Source organism: Macaca fascicularis, chromosome 3, assembly GCF_037993035.2.
Source record: "Macaca fascicularis isolate 582-1 chromosome 3, T2T-MFA8v1.1".
NCBI classification, from domain to species: domain Eukaryota; kingdom Metazoa; phylum Chordata; class Mammalia; order Primates; family Cercopithecidae; genus Macaca; species Macaca fascicularis.
The window spans coordinates 192,527,851-192,544,596 of NC_088377.1; the positions used below are offsets into that span (position 1 = coordinate 192,527,851).

The following is a 16,746-nucleotide window of genomic DNA, read 5'->3' on the forward strand; positions in this document are numbered from 1 at the left end:
GCGGAGGGGCTTGGCGTCTGGCTGTAGGAAGCTAACTGAAGCCAGGCACCGCACAGGGCATTGCGAGCCTCGGGGCTACGGAAGGTACCGCAAAAATGAATATTAATGGCTTCTTTCAACCTTTCAAAGATGTTCACATCCACATGCTCCTCTACAAGACAGTCTGAGCAGGTCCTTTCATCCCCACTTGACGGATGGGGCCACTGTGGCTCAAGGAGAAAAACGACCTCGCCAAGGTCACACAGCTCATCCAGGCCCGGCCAACCCCTGAAGGGCTGCCTCCTGGGGGCCCAGGGCTTTGCTCTCTGCAGCTTGGTTGAAGTCAGGTACCCGGCTCCCTGCTCCGACTTCTGCTCCTCCTCCTGCTCCTCCTTCTCAGGCTTCACTTCTTGGGCGGTTCTGCCTGGCACTCACTAGCTCCTCATCTCAGCCACTCTGCTCCCTGCTTTGACCCTTCGGTCCCAAACCCCACTCCCCTCGACTGACTCCAAGTCCCCACACCCAGGGTCTTCGCTGACCCAGGGTCTAAGCTGCCCTCATAATTTGCTCCCAGGGTGAGGGCTGGAGGCAGGGCAGGCAAGGGCAGCCTTTGGGGGCACCCCAGACCCTGCCAGGATTATCTGATTGGGAGGAGGGGAGCTGCGTTGGAGGTGGGCTGCCCAGGGGGCCTGAGGTGGGTCAGGGCAGTGACACTTCCACTCACATTTCCCTTCCTGTCTGCCCAGGTCAGCAGCCACCTCCTCCTCTTCCCATCCCCACCCCAGCAAGGTCAGCAGTCAGGGTTCAGGGGGCTGTGGAGACTGAGAGGAGGCGGCTCCTCCTCCCTTGCCACTACCCCTGGGTGGTCAGATGGGGTGTAAATGAGATGCAAATGCATCGAGCGAAGTGTTCCAAACCCCACTTGTCCAGACTCCAGAAGGGAGATGGGGAGGGCCAGAGAGAGTTTCAGGGGCTGTGAAACAGAATGAGTGGGGTGGGATGGGGACTGGGACCACGAGAGCAGGAAGACGATCAGAGGGCAGGGGATGCAGACCCTGGCCCTGTTAACATGGACACATCACCCACCTCATCCCCAGGCATGAGGAGGGGCCCCTTGGGCTTGCTGTTTTCCTTCCAACTGCTACCTCCTCCTGGCCCTCCAGGCTCTGTGTCTAACCCTAATGTCCTCCCACCCTCGGTCAGCAGCTGTCTCTGCCTATCTCTCCTGCAGTGAAACCTGCCTGTCCATGTGTCTGCTTCCCTCACCCCACCTGACCCTGTCACTCACGCCTCCAGGGTAGCGGCCCAGAATGGAACCCAGGCCTGGCCACCAGCTAGATGGGGCACTGGGGCTCACAGTCACTCAATAACTGAAGCTCTAAGTTGGCCAGATAAAAAAAAGTCCACGTGTGCAGCCTCTCCCCACTAGATGGGCCTTTTTAAAGGGGCTCCCACCAGCAGCCAGGTTAGGATTGGTAACTCAGCTAGCTGACATGGACACTTTGGGAAGTTACCCCCAGGGGTCCCTGGGGTTGGAGGATGGGCTACTCCAGGGAGGCCCCCTCTTCCTGTCAGCTGCTCTCCCCAGTTATCAAGGCCAGGGATACTGGCTCCTCTGCTGAAGAGGCCCTGAGAGGGAGGCTTCCAGAGCCCCCAGAGAGCTGTGCCCACCTCCAGCCCCACCCCCATGAAAGGCCAAAATCCTAGGGACTCTGGTCTTACTGAGAAGGTGCCTTCCTTGGGGTCACAACCAAATTTGGCCATAGTAAACCTGACAGCTTCTTCTACACAGGGCCTCCACCCCCTCACCCATCTCAAGAGTCGCAGCCCCTGCCTCTCCCATTCCACACCCCTCCACACCCCTCCCAGCCAGGCCCTACTGACTCAGCTCCAGCCTCCCGGGCTCCCACGTGCCTTTGCAGCCTGCCTGTGGCAGGACAGTGCTCCCCTGTCCCTTCGGTCTCTAGGCCTCACATCCCCAACTCCAGCCCTTCCTTCACACCTTCGAGGAGTTAAGGACATCAGCTTCTGGTGGCTGAGTCCGCCAAGGGGACCCTCAGAACCCCTAACTTGGGCTAAGTCCCTAGAGCGGGCCTCTCCCCGACCCTGAGGCAGAAGCTCCAGAGCCCTCCCGCTGAGATGCAGAGGTGGCTCAGCCTGCGAGCTTCCCACTACAGTGCCTCCAGGGTCACCTGCTCCTTGCTCCGGAGACACAAGCAGTGACACTGTCCCAACGGATGAACAGACAGCCCAGCCCAGCCTCTGCCATGTCCCCATCCCCCACCCCCACCCCCAGGGCAGGGGCAACACCTGGGCCCACAAGGAAAAGAACGAAAGTCAACCTGTCGGCTACAGCGAGGACTCCCCACTTGGGGGGGAGAGTCCCCAAGTCCCACCCCCGCCCCTGACAAGAGCCATGCAAACGCCTCCCTTCCCCGCCTCGCACCAGACCCGGCCGGCCGCCTGGCGACGTGTTCGGGTGCCAGGGCGCCAGCACAGTCCCGGAGCCGGGCCGTGGGCCATGGCGCCCCCCACTAGAGGGGTGGGAGAGCGGGAGTGCCCTCCCGGCCCCTCCCGATCAGCCCTCCATTCAGCCCGAGCCAGCTCGCTCGCCCTCCCCCTCTAACTTTCCCCCACTCACCACCCCATGGACCAGAAACTCAAAAAGTTTGCTTTTCGTGGCTTTGCGCGCCCCTCCGGCAACTTCGTCCGCGGCCATCGGGGTGGGCTCAGCGGCTCCTCTCACTCTCTCTCTCTCTTCCTCTTTCTTTCCCTTTTCTGCCTTTTTTTTTCCTCCAACTCTCCCCTCTGAGTCCTGCTGGGCTCTCTCACACTTCTACTCGAGCGGAGTGGGGAGGGGGCCCCTTCAGGGCTGCCCTGACGGCCCACGGCCCACGCCGCCGCCGCCCGCCCGCCGCCGCCGCCGCGGCCGCGGCTGCCGCATTCCTGCACTGATAAGACAGAAATAGTCCGGCGGCCCGGGGTCTGCCTGTTGACTCGGCGGGGACGGGGCCGCCTGCCTTTCCAAGCCCGCTGTCCAAACAGCGCAGATAAGCGGCGAGGCGCGCCGACCAGCCCGGCCGCGGGCGCTGGGCAGCAGTGCTGCAGCCCGAAGCCGCCGAGGCCCGCGGGAGGCGGCGCGAGGAGGGGACGCCAGGGGAGGCGGCGGGGGGTCGCCGGCCACCGGCTCTCGCCACAAATAGTTTCTCCGTCAGGGAATTCGCCGGCCGCGCCAGGCAGGGAACAGTCAGTTCCAACTTTTCCCCCAGCGGGCTCCTGCTGCATTTCTGAGGCCCTTTCCCCAGAGACCTGGCAGGCCGAGCAGGGAAACATTCGCTGGCAGGAACCGGGGGAGCCCGGCCCGCGAGGCCTCGCGCCTGCCCGGGGCCGGCGGCGGTGGGTGTGCCCGGGCGGCGGCGTGGCCCTGCGTCCACAGCTGTGTGTGCCCTTGTCTCACACGCCGTGTGTGTCCGCGCCCTTTTGTGGTGTGTCAGCTTATGTGCGTGCAGACAGACGCCCTGTCTGTGTGCCTCCCTCCACGACAGCCTCCGTGCGCGCGCCTGCGTGTGTGGCAGGACGTGGCCTGTGCCTTTCAGCTCTGTGCAAGGCTATTTCTGGGTATGTGAGTCTTTGTTTGCCGTTCTGTGAGAAAGTGAGGGCAATAGGGGAAGTATTTCAGAAAGAGGGACAGGGATTGTGTTCATGAGAACAGGAAGAGAATGAATGTGGGGAATGGCGCAGCGCCAAGGGGGTGCTTGGGTGGGTGCATGGAGAGAACGAGGCAAGCCGAGCTTGGTTTTCTTGGGGTGGGGGTGGAGTGGGGTTAGGGGACCCAGAGGAGTTGGGGCAGCTGGGCTGGGTATAGTGGGTATATTGGGCCGGCCTCAAGACCCCAAAGAGAGGGATCTTGAGGCTGCGGTGTGGGGTGGGGTGGCAAGGGAGCCCCAGAAGGGGCGTGTGGAAGGAGTTGGCAGTCCCTGGAGTGGAGGAGGGACCGGAAGGAGGAGGGGCAAATCCTGACATACCCAGGCTGGGAGCCCTGGGCCTACCCAGGTCCCCAAAGGCCACGCCCCTTTTCCCTCCTTCTGGGGGAGGAGCCCGTGGGCTTTGGAACAAGGCCCCTTGGGTCAAGTTTGGGGGCCTGCTGGGGCCTCACTGTGAGAATCCAGGTGAAGGCAGGGCCATAGCCTAGTGCCTAGGGGAGTTTGTTGAAACACTTATTTGAAGTTGTGTCCTGAAGACTGAAGTGTCCTGACCCTAAACCCTTCAGAATGCCTTTGCCTAGGGGTCTTTTCTGCCTGCAGCCTGATTTCTGCTGGCCCTGGTTGTGCTCTTGGCTGTCACTGTTCATTTGGGTGTCCACTGTCAATCTGAAATGTCAGGGAGGGCATCTGGTCCAGGATGCTCCTCTACCACCCCTAGCTTGAAAGGGGACCTAGAGATACCCTTGCTGCCAAATCTCTCCCAGGGCTTTAGCCTAGACCCCCCCTCCACACCCACACACAGAGCCTGGGCCCTGACAGGGTGGGGATGGGTGGGTGGCCTGCCTCTGTCTGCCACAGGTCATGCAGGTAGCTGCTGGGAACCTGGGGAAGTGACTTGTCCAGTCTGCCTGCTAACCTCCAAAATCCCTGCTCACTCCCATTTCTTAGCCCCTGCCCACGATTCTTTTACCTGGAATGTCCTTTGTCTGCCCTCTGCCTTCCCTCTGCTTGTCCAAATCACATCTATCCTTTAAAGCCCAGCCCAGGCCCCACTTCCTCCAGGAAGCCTTCCCTGGTCCTACTTGTATGCAAAGATTTTTCTCTTCTCCAAATGCTCATTGCCATCTACCCAGCACCATGAATTGGCATTGGACTGGCCTGATGTGCACAGTGCTTCATGGACATTAGCTTTGCTTTTTCCCAAAGAGGCTAGGTCCCTATGAGGTCAGGGACTGATCTTTAACTCCCACTCTTCCTCCATGCCTGGGCACAGGAACTCAACAATACCCCGATACCTGATGCTTGCAAAGCTCAGTGAGCCAATGGATGGAGCTGGTACTCTGCCATTTACCTGATGGTGTGAGTTTCATGGGTACCCCCACCCACCACAGGTGCGTCTAGCAGGGGCGTGGGAAACCACAGGCCTCGGAGGTTCTGGGGGTTGGGGATAGACACCTCTAGGCTTTGTTAAAGCTCAGTGTTCTCAACTGTTGGAGAGACCTCTTGGAAAAAGAAGACAGCAGAGGAGATGCTGCGCACTCCAGTTTGGGCAGCTGGGAAATTTGAGGCAGGGCCTGGGAGATCCGGGGCTTGGTCTTGGTGGTGGAAGAGGTTGCAGGAGGTGGTTAGAGCAGGGGCTATGGTTAGGCCCCTGTGGAGGAGCTGTTGGGCTTCACCCAAGTCCATACATAAGCCCCCTCCTGAGCCACCCCTCTGGAAGACATCCTTAAATGTACAAAGACAATAGATACACCGTGCACACATACCCTCCCGACACACACACACCAGGCACACACACCAATGCAAGCGCCAGAAGGTCGAGGAAGCCACACGGCTCTGCACACACAGGCACACCTTGAGCACCTCCAGATCCCGTCGTGGGCCCCATTCCAAAGGCAGGCCCAGACACATTTGCATACAGCTTTTAGGTGGGCGACATGAGGAGCCTTCAGACCAGAAAACTGGGGCGGCGCCAGTGTGGGGGCCCGGACCAGGGCTCCCTCCTCACAAAGGCCAGGATCCCCAATGGCTCAACCCCAGAAGGGGGCTCGGCCGTGCCACGCCGCCGATGGCTCCTGCGGGTGGGGAGGCGGCCCGGGAAGAGCCTGGATTCTTCCCAGCGCAATAGGGCTCCCGCCGCACTTGGGGCAGGCCGTGCGCCTGTCGGGGGCGAGGGCGGCCGCCTGGCGCCCGGAGCCGCAGTCCCCCCTGCCGTCCCCCCATCGCTCCTTCCCTCGCTGAAGCACTACCAGCACCAAATGGCAAAGCGCCGCTCCCCGCGCAGGGAGAGATGCGCCGCGGCCTGCGGGACGGGCTCGGCCGCCTCGCCCCCACCGCGCCCGAGCGAGCGGGCGGCGGCCGGGGAGATGGGGGGCCCGGGCCGGCCCGGCCCGCGCCGCCCCTCCCTCCGCCCGCGCCGGTCCCCAACCTGGGCATGCGCGCCGCGGCCTCCCTCCCGGTGAAGGTCAGCCCGGGGCCCAGCTGCAGGACTCCGCGGCGGCCGGGGAGGCGGCGGAGGGAGGAGGGATGCGGGGAAGAGACTTAACCCCTTCCCTGCGGGAAGATGGCCACCGAGGCCGGGCCCCAGCTGCAGTCCCGCCTTCCTGCCCTCCGTGAAGGTCCCACCACCAGGACTCCGCTCGGGGGGCGCGGCAAGAGGAGCGAGAGAGCGGGGAACATGGAAGAAGGGGCTGGAAGGAGAGAAGAGAAGCTGGCGAGGGGAGAGGGAGGAAGGGAAGGGAGGAACAAAGGAAGCGAGACTGGAGGGAAAACGGATTGCTTGGGAGAGAGCTCTTTCCTCTACTCCCTTTTCCCTACACTCCCAGCAATAAAGCTTTCCTTAGGGGAATACGATCACCCTCACTGGGGCGGCCTGAGTGTGTGTGTGTGTGTGTGTGTGTGAGAGACAGAGAGAGAGAGAAAGAGAAAACGTGAGAGGAGAGGGAGAGAGAGGAAAAGAGAGAGAGAAAGAGGGAGAAAGTGAGACCACTTGACGCTCTAAGGACCACAAAGCCTTGGTTTCTGTGTTCTGGCCATCCCTAAACCAGGCCCCACTTTCCGCCATCCAGCCTACCGGCCCGGGCTAAGCCCCAGCCCCAGGGGACCTCTGGCTAGTCCTTGGGGTCAGGCCCAGCCCCAGAGACGGCAGGAGGGGAGACTGTACCTCAACCTCCGCCTCTGGTGAGGGTCAGCAGAGGGGACCCGAAGGCCACCTTCCTCCTCCTCCTCCTGGCTGCCCCCATGCTGCTCCCAGGCCAGGGCAGCTGTGCACCTCCCTGTTTGTGTTGGGATGTTTCTGTAACCCCGAAACTCTCTGCTGCTATCAAGGGGGCTGTTTCTCTGTGACTTTGTCTTTCTGTGTCACTTTTGCAAACACACCCGAAAGAGACAAATGCAATAGATGGAAGCAAAAAAAAAACAAAAAACAAAAAACAAAACAAAAAACAAAGAAAAACTAGGACACCAAAATAATGGTGCGACCTTGGGCAAGTCACTGTACCTCCCTGTCCCTCAGTGGCCTCAGAAGTCAAAGGAGAGGCTTAAGTCAGAGCATTCCTAGAGCCCTTCCAGCTCTGAAATCCAAGAATTTCCTAAGACAGAGGCAGGAACCAAGGCAGACTGGGAGGAAGGAGAGGGCAGAGGGAGGGAGCAGAGAGAGGGAGCTGTGCCGGGAAGCAGACCCGCACCAAGTCAGTGGGGGCTGCTCACCAGGAGTGAAGCCTGGTCCCAGCTCAGCACCCCCTCCTCTATGGGGTCCTCAGGGACACGGCCCTCCCACTCACTCCCTCCATCCTCCCCTCAGAGTAGCTCTCTCTGGGTGGCTCTGCCCCTGTCATACACACCTGGCTGAGCCCTCACCCCTACACCTTCAGCATCCAGCCAGCAGGGTGGGCCTTACCTTGGGGTCCCCAGGGTCCTGTGCAGCAGGCAGGTGCATGCGAAGCTTAGTGGAATGAATGAGGCCTCCTTCCTCTCTTTGCGTGCGTGGGATTCCTCAGTCTAATGGGATGCTCCTTGACACCCCTCCCACCACACACAACACAATCAACTGCTGGTGGCAGGAGGAGAGCAGGGCTGGGCCGCTGGGCTCTGAGCCTCCCGCTGGCCCACGGGGAAGGCACATGTTGGATCCATAGCAGGTTTTTTCTTATCCCCCATTAATGAGGTGGTCGCTTGTAGCAGGTCACACACCCCATGAAAATGTGCCACACAGGCCTGGTCCCCATTTCTGCAAGGACAGAGCTGGGCTGTGGGACAGTGTTTATGTGGGATCCTGAGGGGTGCTATAACCTCTCTCCCACCTTCCAGGGTGTGGCTTTGCCTGGCGGGCAACAGGGATGCATCCAGGGACCCTGAATTGGGCAGTGCCCTGATCTGCTGGCTGTATGGCCCCTGGAGGGAGGGATGGGTCACTCAGAGCCATCCTCACTCTCCTCTCGTCTCCCTCCAGATCAACACCTGGCACATCTGGCCAGATTCAGCGGCTTAGATGTGGCTGAAACCCAGGGCAAACACACGGGGATCACATGGCCTCGGGACTCATAGGGTAGTTGGGACTCCAAACAGTAGCCAGTCTTCCCCTCTCCTCCTCCCAGGTGTGTGGGAGCCATGTCTGGCTCCACCGGCCTCCTGGTTAACAGGCAGCCAGGGCTGGGAGGTCCACCCATCTCCATAATATCCCCTGGCTCTGCTAAGGTCCCACTCCTGCCCTGCCTCAGCCGTGTCCCAAATGCCTGAGGTGCCAGGGGAGTCACCCAGTGCATGTCCCAGACATCCTACTCACCTCCCCATCTCTCTACAGATGCTGGCTGCATCCAGATGTTGGCTGCTAGGGAGCTGGGCACCCGGATCTGGGGGGCAGCCTTGTGGCTTCTGGTTGACTTGGGGTCTGCTCATGTCGGGCTGTGTGGCCCTGGGAATGCCGCTTCCTCCCTGGAACTCTGTCCTCATCTGTGAAATGAGGGTGCTGCTGCCTCCCCTCCAACCTCTGCCTCTGGAAATGCTGGCAAGGCACAGAGTGCTGCCCGCTTCACCGGGGCTTTGCGCCAGGGCCCGGCCTCTTCCACCCTGCCTGGTGTGGGGAGGCCTTTGACCGCCCTGCTAGCTGTCTCCACGTGTGCCCTATGTTCCTCAGGTCCCAGCCCTCCTCTTTCTTAGTGAGAGGACCCCCATTCTGGCACCTCCAATTCTCCTCTCTGTCTTTTGCAGCTAACAGCTCCCCATGACAGTGTCAGGACAATCCTGGTGGCCTGGCGTCCTGCCCCTCACCTTGGGAAGCTTCTGAGGACTTGTGAGGCAGGAACAGGCCTCATTTACTGCTCTGACCAGGTGTTCAGGGGGATTCCTGCCAATCACTGCATTCTGGGGTCTGGGTGTCACTGGAGTGAAGAGAACTGAATAGTTATAAAAAGTCCATCTGCATTTCTCTAAACAAATTTTTGGGAATATTAAATCAAATGGCAGTGGGCAGTGGGATGTGTAAATAAACCCCCCGTGGAAGTGCTGCATGGACTCGCCACCCAGCTGTCCTTGCTGGTCTGATACTGCACCTTCCACTCTGCACCCACGGGGCCAGGGGAACCCTCCACCTGCCCTCGGCTTTGAGGGCACCAGGTTCAATCTCACGCTGCCCTTTATCCCCAACTGCGTCAGTCACCACAGAAATCCCCAGACCCCCTCAACTCCTGCATTTTGGGCCCCACAAGGCCCTAGACCCTCCTACAGTTGCCATTTCTCCCCAACCCCTGAAACCCTCCTACTCTGTGGTCCGTCCTAAGGAACATTTCCAACATGCTCCACCTCTTCTGGAAGCATCCTCTTTGCCTTCCAGAAGCAGAAGCCAGGCTCCCTTCCAGCAGTGGCTTGACCACTGGCCTCAGGGTGGGTACGGCCCCCCGTTGCCCCTCACTGCTATTTCCAGACCCCTGGCTCTGCATCTTACCCCCAGCTAGGGAGCCTTCATTCGTGCAGATTCTGGCTCCTGGCTCATGTCACTCTCTGGAGCACCACTCCTGTCCAGTCTGCTGCATGCTCTTCTGGACATCTCTGGCCTCTCCGTTCCTTGGCAGCTCCCCTTTGAGAGATCCTCCCCGTTCCCTCAGCCACGCACTCCCAAGGTCATCTCTTAGATGACTGCAGCAACCACAGCCCCCCACTTTCAGTCCCATGAGCCCCACTTGCTGACCACCATCTCCTCTTTTTCCTTTTTCCAGTTCACCCTGTCCAGCTCCCTGACCTCCAAGTCCTGCAACTCCTCTGGAACCTCTGCTTCATTTCACCACTCTGCACCCCTCCCCACAGCTACCCCTTGCTCTTACACATTGAATCTCCTGGCTCTTTTGACGGTGGTACATAACACACAATTGACCATTTTAACCTCCCTTGCATGTACTCTTTTTTTTTTTTTTTTTTTTTTTTTTTTTGAGACGGAGTCTTGCTCTGTCACCCAGGCTGGAGTGCAGTGGTGCGATCTCGGCTCACTGCAACCTCTGCCTCCTGGGTTCAAGCAGTTCTCCTGCCTCAGCCTCCCAAGTAGCTGGGACTACAGGTGCCTGCCACCATACCCGGCTAATTTTTTGTATTTTAGTAGAGACTGGGTTTCACTGTGTTGCCCAGACTGGTCTCAAACTTCCTGACCTCAGGCAATCTGCCTGCCTCGGCCTCCCAAAGTGCTAGGATTATAGGCATGAGCCACTGCGCCTGGCTTTTTTTTTTTTCTTTGAAACAGAGTGTCACCCTGTCGCCCAGGTGACGTGATCTCAGCTCACTGCAACCTCTGCCTCCTGGGCTCAAGCAATTCTTGTGCCTCGGCCTCCTGAATAGCTGGGACCACAGGTGCACACCATCATGCCTAGTTACTTTTCGTATTTTTAGTAAAGACAGGGTTTCACCATGTTGGCCAGGCTGGTCTCGAACTCCTGACCTCAAGTGATCAGCCCACCTTGGCCTCCCGAAGTGCTGGGATTACAGGCATGAGCAACTGCACCCGGCCCCTTACATATACTCTTGACTCTCTTAAGAGGTAAATCCAGCTTCATCAATTCCTCCCCTGCAACCATGCACCTGAATGTGGCCAGAGAAAGACACACAGCTACCCCTCCCGGTCTCATTGTGGATTTGGCATGAGCTCAGCTGGCATCGTGCTGCCCGGCAGACCACTCTTCCCACAACAGTCACATCTATGCCTGCTCCCACACCCTGACAGGAGTTTTTTGCATCTTCTCCCTCCTCTGACCTCCAACCTCTCCTCTATCCTCCTCACTCCCAGCTCATGTCCCTGTTTTCCCCCTTCACTGAGAAAAAAGAAGCTTCCGAAGAACTTCCAGAGCCTCCCACCACACCCTCTGCCTGCCAGCAGCTGATCCCGTTCCTCCAGATGAGCTCTCTGTGCTCCCGACTACAGCCAGCCGTGCCTCCATGTGCCAGCTCTGTCCCTCCTCCACACCAAGGACACTGCTCCAGCAATTCTCTCCCACACCATCATTTCATCAACATTCCCCTCTCCCCTGGAGTTCCCCCAGCAGCATGTGCAAGTTCTGTTACATCTCCACTGGAAACAAACGCTCCTCTTTCATTTTTTATTATGTTTTAAAAAATAGAAGTGAAGTCTCACTATGTTGCCCGGGCTGGTCTCAAACTCCTGGGCTCAAGTGATCCTCCCGCCTCAGCCTCCCAAAGTGCTGGCATTATAGGCGTGAGCCCCTGCACCCGGCCTCCTGAAACAATCTCTCTTAACCCTACTTATCCTACAGTTTGCTGCCCAGTAGCAACAAAACTTCTCAAAAGAGTTGTCTCATTTGTGCTCTTCCATTCTCCCTGAATCCCAATCCTGTCAGATGCAGCTCCGGCTGCTCCACTGAAACACTCCTGGCAGGGCCACCGGTAGCTTCCACATTGGCAAATGCGGCTGTCAGTTCTTAACCTACTGCAACCTCCACCTCCTGGGTTCAAGTGATTCTCCTCCTCAGCCTCCCAAGTAACTGGGACTACAGGCGCCCGCCATCACACCCGGCTAATTTTTGTATTTTTAGTAGAGATGGGGTTTCACCATATTGGCCAGGCTGGTCTCGAACTCCCGACCTTGTGATCCACCCGCCTCGGCCTCCCAAAGTGCTGGGATTACAGGTGTGAGCCACTGCACCTGGCAAAGTCACAACACTCTGTCCTCTTTCAAACATTTCCTCCCGTGGAGGGAGGACACTTCCCCCTCTTGGCTGACCTCCTGCCTCCTGGGCTGCTCTTTCTCAGGCCCTGGGGACCATCCAGTTCTTCTCCTTCCCTCTCCATGCAGGAGCACCAGGACTCAGGCCTGGGTCCTCCTCACCTCTCCACACTCACTTCCTCGGAGATCTCATCCTTTGTGCGGTCTTATCACATCCAGCACCACCCATATGTCAGCAGCTCCCAGTTTCCTCCAGCCCGGTCCTCTCTCCCAATCCTTGGACACATCTATCCAATCACCTATTCAGCGTTTCCACCTGGATCTTCAGTGGACAGCTCAAACATGGTCTGTCCAAAATGAGCTCCTGCTCTTTTGCCTCAAACCCCATCCTCCACCCACAGTCTTCTCTCTCCTTCCAGCTGCCCAGGCCCACACCTTGGAACACCCTGGACCCCTGCCTTTCCCTCACACCCCACATGCACTCTGAAGGCACATCCTGTTGGCTCTGGACCCAGCAGCCCACTGCTTCTCACCTCTCCCCGGGTGCCGCCCAAGCTCCAAACCACAACTACTGGGTAGCCTGCTTCCAGCCTCGCCCTGACAGTCTGTTCTCAACATGGCAACAAGTTCTTTAAAAAGGGAGTCAGGACCGGGCGCGGTGGCTCATGCCTGGAATCCCAGCACTTTGGGAGGCTGGAGGTTGGTGGATCACTTGAGGTCAGGAGTTCGAGAGCAGCCTGGCCAACATGGTGAAACCCCGTCTGTACTAAAAAATACAAAAATTTGCCGGGTGTGGTGGCATGCAGCTGTAATCCTAGCTACTTGGGAGGCTGAGGCAAGAGAATTGCTTGAACCCGGGAGGCAGAGGTTACAGTGAGCCAAGATTGTGCCACTGCACTCCAGCCTGGACAACAGAGTGAGACTCCGCCTAAAACAAAAAAGAAAAAGAAAAAAAAAAAAGAAAGAAAAAGGGAGTCAGATTATGGCATTGCTCTGCTCTAAACCCTCCAGGGCTTCCATCTTATTCCAAGCAAGGGCCAAGGTCCTGAAGGTCCTGCAGGATCTGGTCTCATCCTTACTCCCTGTCCCCTCTGCTCTCACCTCTTGCTATCTCCCTCACCACCTTCTCTCTGCCCTGGCCTCTGTGCTCCCTGCAGTGCTTTGGAAACTCCAGGTCCATGCCAGTTCAGGATGCTCTTCCTCTGGCAATCTACCTGGTGGACTCCTCACCTCCCAAAAGCCTTTATTCACATGTCTCCTCCCCAATGAGGCACAGTCTGTCTCCCTGATTAAAAACTGCAAGCCCTCTCCCTCCACACACCCATCTCTTTTATTCCCCTCCACTCTCCCTACAGGACCCTATACCTTCTACCTTTCTATATCATCTACTCCCTACATTGATGCCTAACTTTTTTTTTTTTCTCCATTAGAATGTAAGCTCCAGGCCGGGCGCAGTGGCTCACACTTGTAATCCCAACACTTTGGGAAGCCAATCACCTGAAGTCAGGAGTTTGAGACCAGCCTGGCCAACATGGTGAAATCCCGCCTCTACTAAAAATACAAAAATTAGCCATGTGTGGTGGCAGGCACCTGTAGTCTCAGCTACTCAGGAGGCTGAGGCAGGAGAATCGCTTGAACCTGTGAGGCAGAGGTTGCAGTGAGCGAAGATCACACCACTGTACTCCAGTCTGGGTGACAGAGTGAGACTCTGTCTCAAAAAAATAAAAAATAAAAAAAGAATGTAAGCTCTGAAAAGGTAGGGGCTGTGTGTGTGTGTGTGTTTTCTAAAGGAGGCAGGGCTTTTTATCTGTTTTCTTTGCTGCTGAATCCCAAGTACCTGGCACATGGCAGAGCCTCCAACATGTGATGCGTGGAGGTGAAGAGAGCCCACTCTGACCCCATTCAGGATCTTCAGCACAGATTTCCAAATGCCAGCTGAGGTTACAACCTGAGACTTGTTTTGTTTTGTTTTGTTTTTTTGAGATGGAGTTTCACTCTTTTCACCCAGGCTTGAGTGCAATGGCACAGTCTTGGCTCACTGCAACCTCCGCCTACTGGGTTCAAATGATCTCCTGCCTCAGCCTCCTGAGTAGCTGGGATTACAGGCACGCACCATCACGCCCAGTTAATTTTTGTGTTTTTAGTGGAGACGGGATTTCACCATGTTGGCCAAGCTGGTTTCGAACTCCTGACCTCAGGTGATCCACCTGCCTTGGCCTCCCAAAGTGCTGGGATTACAGGCATGAGTCACCATGCTTGGCCGAGACTTGTTATCATAGGAGTAATAACATTGGTTTAGATTTGTATAGGATTTTACCATTGACCAAGTACTTCCACACACAGTAACCTGTCTGATCCCAAAAGATAACCCTATCAGGTTCCTGGCAGGGTCCCCATTATAAAGATAATGAAAATGAGGCTAGAAGAAGTTGTGTGACTTGCCAAAATTCACTGTGCTATCACAGGGTGGAGCTAGGATTGCAAATCAGGTTTCCTGTCCTCAAGGTTACTGGGTTTTCTCCTTTACCCCAAGCTGCCTCCCCAGTGTCCCCATGCTAAAGCTTGCCTGCTGGGGGTAGTGACAGACTCACCAACATACACACCCCACCTTCCCCAAACACCTGCCTTTTAAAGAAGGAAATCAAGATCCCTGAAAGCCTGTAGAGCTAAGCTGAATTACCCTTAATTATCCTTTTAAACACACCCCTCAAAATCTCAAGCTGATTGTTCGAAACATTGGGAATACAAATTCTAGAAAATGTGCTACCACCAAGGTGTCTGAAATAAATTTCAATGCATTTGAGAAGGTTCCCTTTGTTACTTTTCAGCCAAAAACAAGAAAAAATAAAAAATGAATGCTAAACTTGGAACAAGCCCCTTGTTCCTGTGGCTTCTCTGGTCCTCACGACCAAGTGTAACTCCTATACATGCTCGAATCCCACAGCGACATGCCACCCCGCCCCCTACCTGGACCTCAGTTGGCTATCCTTTGGGAACGTCTCGTTACCCTGACATAGCCAAGGGGTGCCCTGGGACAGCCCCCTACCACCTCGCCTTGCCTTCCTGGTGCCACTTGGTGCTAGGTTTAGAGAACTTAAAGAGGATCCAGCTGGCCCTTAAGAGGGGTAGGAGAAGCGATGAGAACAGCAACAGACTCTGTCTATGCCGAGTGGACCACCAATTTCTTGGAGAACCAGGCAAAAGTAAGTGGGATTGAGAAGAGATGGGGCTTGTGAGGCTTGTCCATGACCAAGGACTTCACAGGAAGCTCAGCTTCTTGCCGGCCCCACACAGCACACTGGTAACTCAGCAGACTTTACTCTGGGGCTCAAATGGCTACAGTGGCACCGAGAAGTCTCGTGAAGACTCACCATGGGGCAGGCAGTGGGGAGGCGGCAGGTGTTGGGGCCTGCTCTCGGCAAACCCTTGTAACTAAGGCTAGCTATGCTCTCCACCCCTGCCTGAACCCACTGCCCTGGGCAGGGTCTCTGCAGTCCACAGTGTGATGGCTCCTAGCCTGGATTCTAGAACAGGGTTTCTCCAGTTGGCACTGCTGACATCTCGGGCTGGATGATTCTTTATTGTGGGGGTTGCCTTGTGCACTGTATGATGTTAGGAGCATCCCTGGCCTCTATTCTTTACCGTGTGGCAAACAAAATATCTCCAGATGTTGACCCTTGTCCCTGGAGGGTGAAATTGCCCCAGGGTTGAGAACCACAGCCCTTGAGTCAATTAGTTCTGGGTTCAAACCCCACCCAGTCACTGAGTGATCATAACCCTGATCATGTTACCTGACCTGTCGGAGCCTCAATTTCCCCATCTGCAAAACTGGGGGTCTCTCACGTGATACACGGGTGGATGTGAGGATTAAAATGTGGTTGAGCATGTGCAGGATTCAGCACAGTGCCTGGCACAGGGTCAACACTTAACGAGCAGCAGCTGTTAGCATCAGCTTCCCAACGGTCCTGCCTGCTTGTCCCACAGCCTGGATTCCCTGTGGCCTCGGCTGCTGCTCATCTGTCTTATCTCCCAGACTTGAATGATCCTGCTTCCAACCAACCCCCAGCTAGGGTGGGGCGCAGTGGAACCAGGGAGCTCTCAGAACCCTTCAGTGGCAGGCTCATCACAAACGCCACGGCGGGTACAGGTGAGGGCCGAGCTGCCACTTTTAGAAGCCAGCCAGGTGATCATTCAGAGTGGCTAATTACGGCAGCTCTGGGAGCCCTGCGGGAAGTGTGGGGTCTACTCAAACCACTGGACCCTTCCTTGGGCAGAGAACAGCCACAAGTGGTGTTAGCGTGCAGGGGGTTATGCCGTGGGAAACCTGTGGTCCCGCAACTGAGCTGTGGGGGCTGCAGCTCGGGCTGCAGGACAGGAGGGAGACATTCAGAAGCCACCACACGTTAGCACATCCACTGCACTTAAACTTTTTTTTTTTTTTTTGAGACAGGGTTTTGCTCTGTCGTCTAGACTGTAGTGCAGTGGTGTGATCACAGCTCACTGCAGCCTGGACCTCCTGGGCTCAAGCTATCTTCCCACCTCAGCCCCCTGAGTAGCTGGGACTACAGGCACGTGCCACCATGCCCGGCTAATTTTTAAATTGTTTGTAGAGACAAGGTCTTGCTGTGTTGCCCAGGTGGATCTCGAACTCCTGGGCTCAAGGAATCCTCTCACCTCGGCCACTCAGAGTGTTGGGATTACAGGCATGAGCCACCATGCCCAGCTTTGGGACTTAAATTTAAAAAGACACTGTAAGGCCAGTTACGGCCTAGAAAAGCAGAGGTTTGGGAACTGCTGATAACGGCATCTGAGGAAAAGCAGGGCCTTCTCCCACCCCGTGCGCTCCTCTGCCTTCTGTTCTCTGTACACGTTTAGTGAGCACCTCCTTTGGGACGGCTCCTG

The 16,746-nt window shown here is 56.9% G+C and overlaps 1 protein-coding gene across 7 annotated transcripts in view; it reads right to left on the bottom strand.

Annotated features, from left to right (window-relative positions):
* Nucleotides 1-16,746, bottom strand: part of SMARCD3 (SWI/SNF related BAF chromatin remodeling complex subunit D3) — a 38,488-nt gene that overhangs the window by 6,878 nt on the left and 14,864 nt on the right. For 2 of the 7 annotated variants that reach the window (XM_065542808.1, XM_074036377.1), the window contains exon 1: nt 6,112-6,196. The exons of 2 other annotated variants lie outside the window; for them this stretch is intronic. Coding sequence is in view for 1 of the 5 variants with exons in the window: in XM_065542807.1 (XP_065398879.1) it covers nt 2,621-2,698 (78 nt within the window). In the remaining 4 variants the exon portion in view is untranslated. Of the gene's footprint in view, nt 1-120; nt 358-2,620; nt 3,097-6,111; nt 6,197-16,746 lie in introns of those variants that run through there. 3 more of the 7 variants (XM_065542807.1, XM_074036376.1, XM_065542809.2) reach the window with 2 other exon arrangements.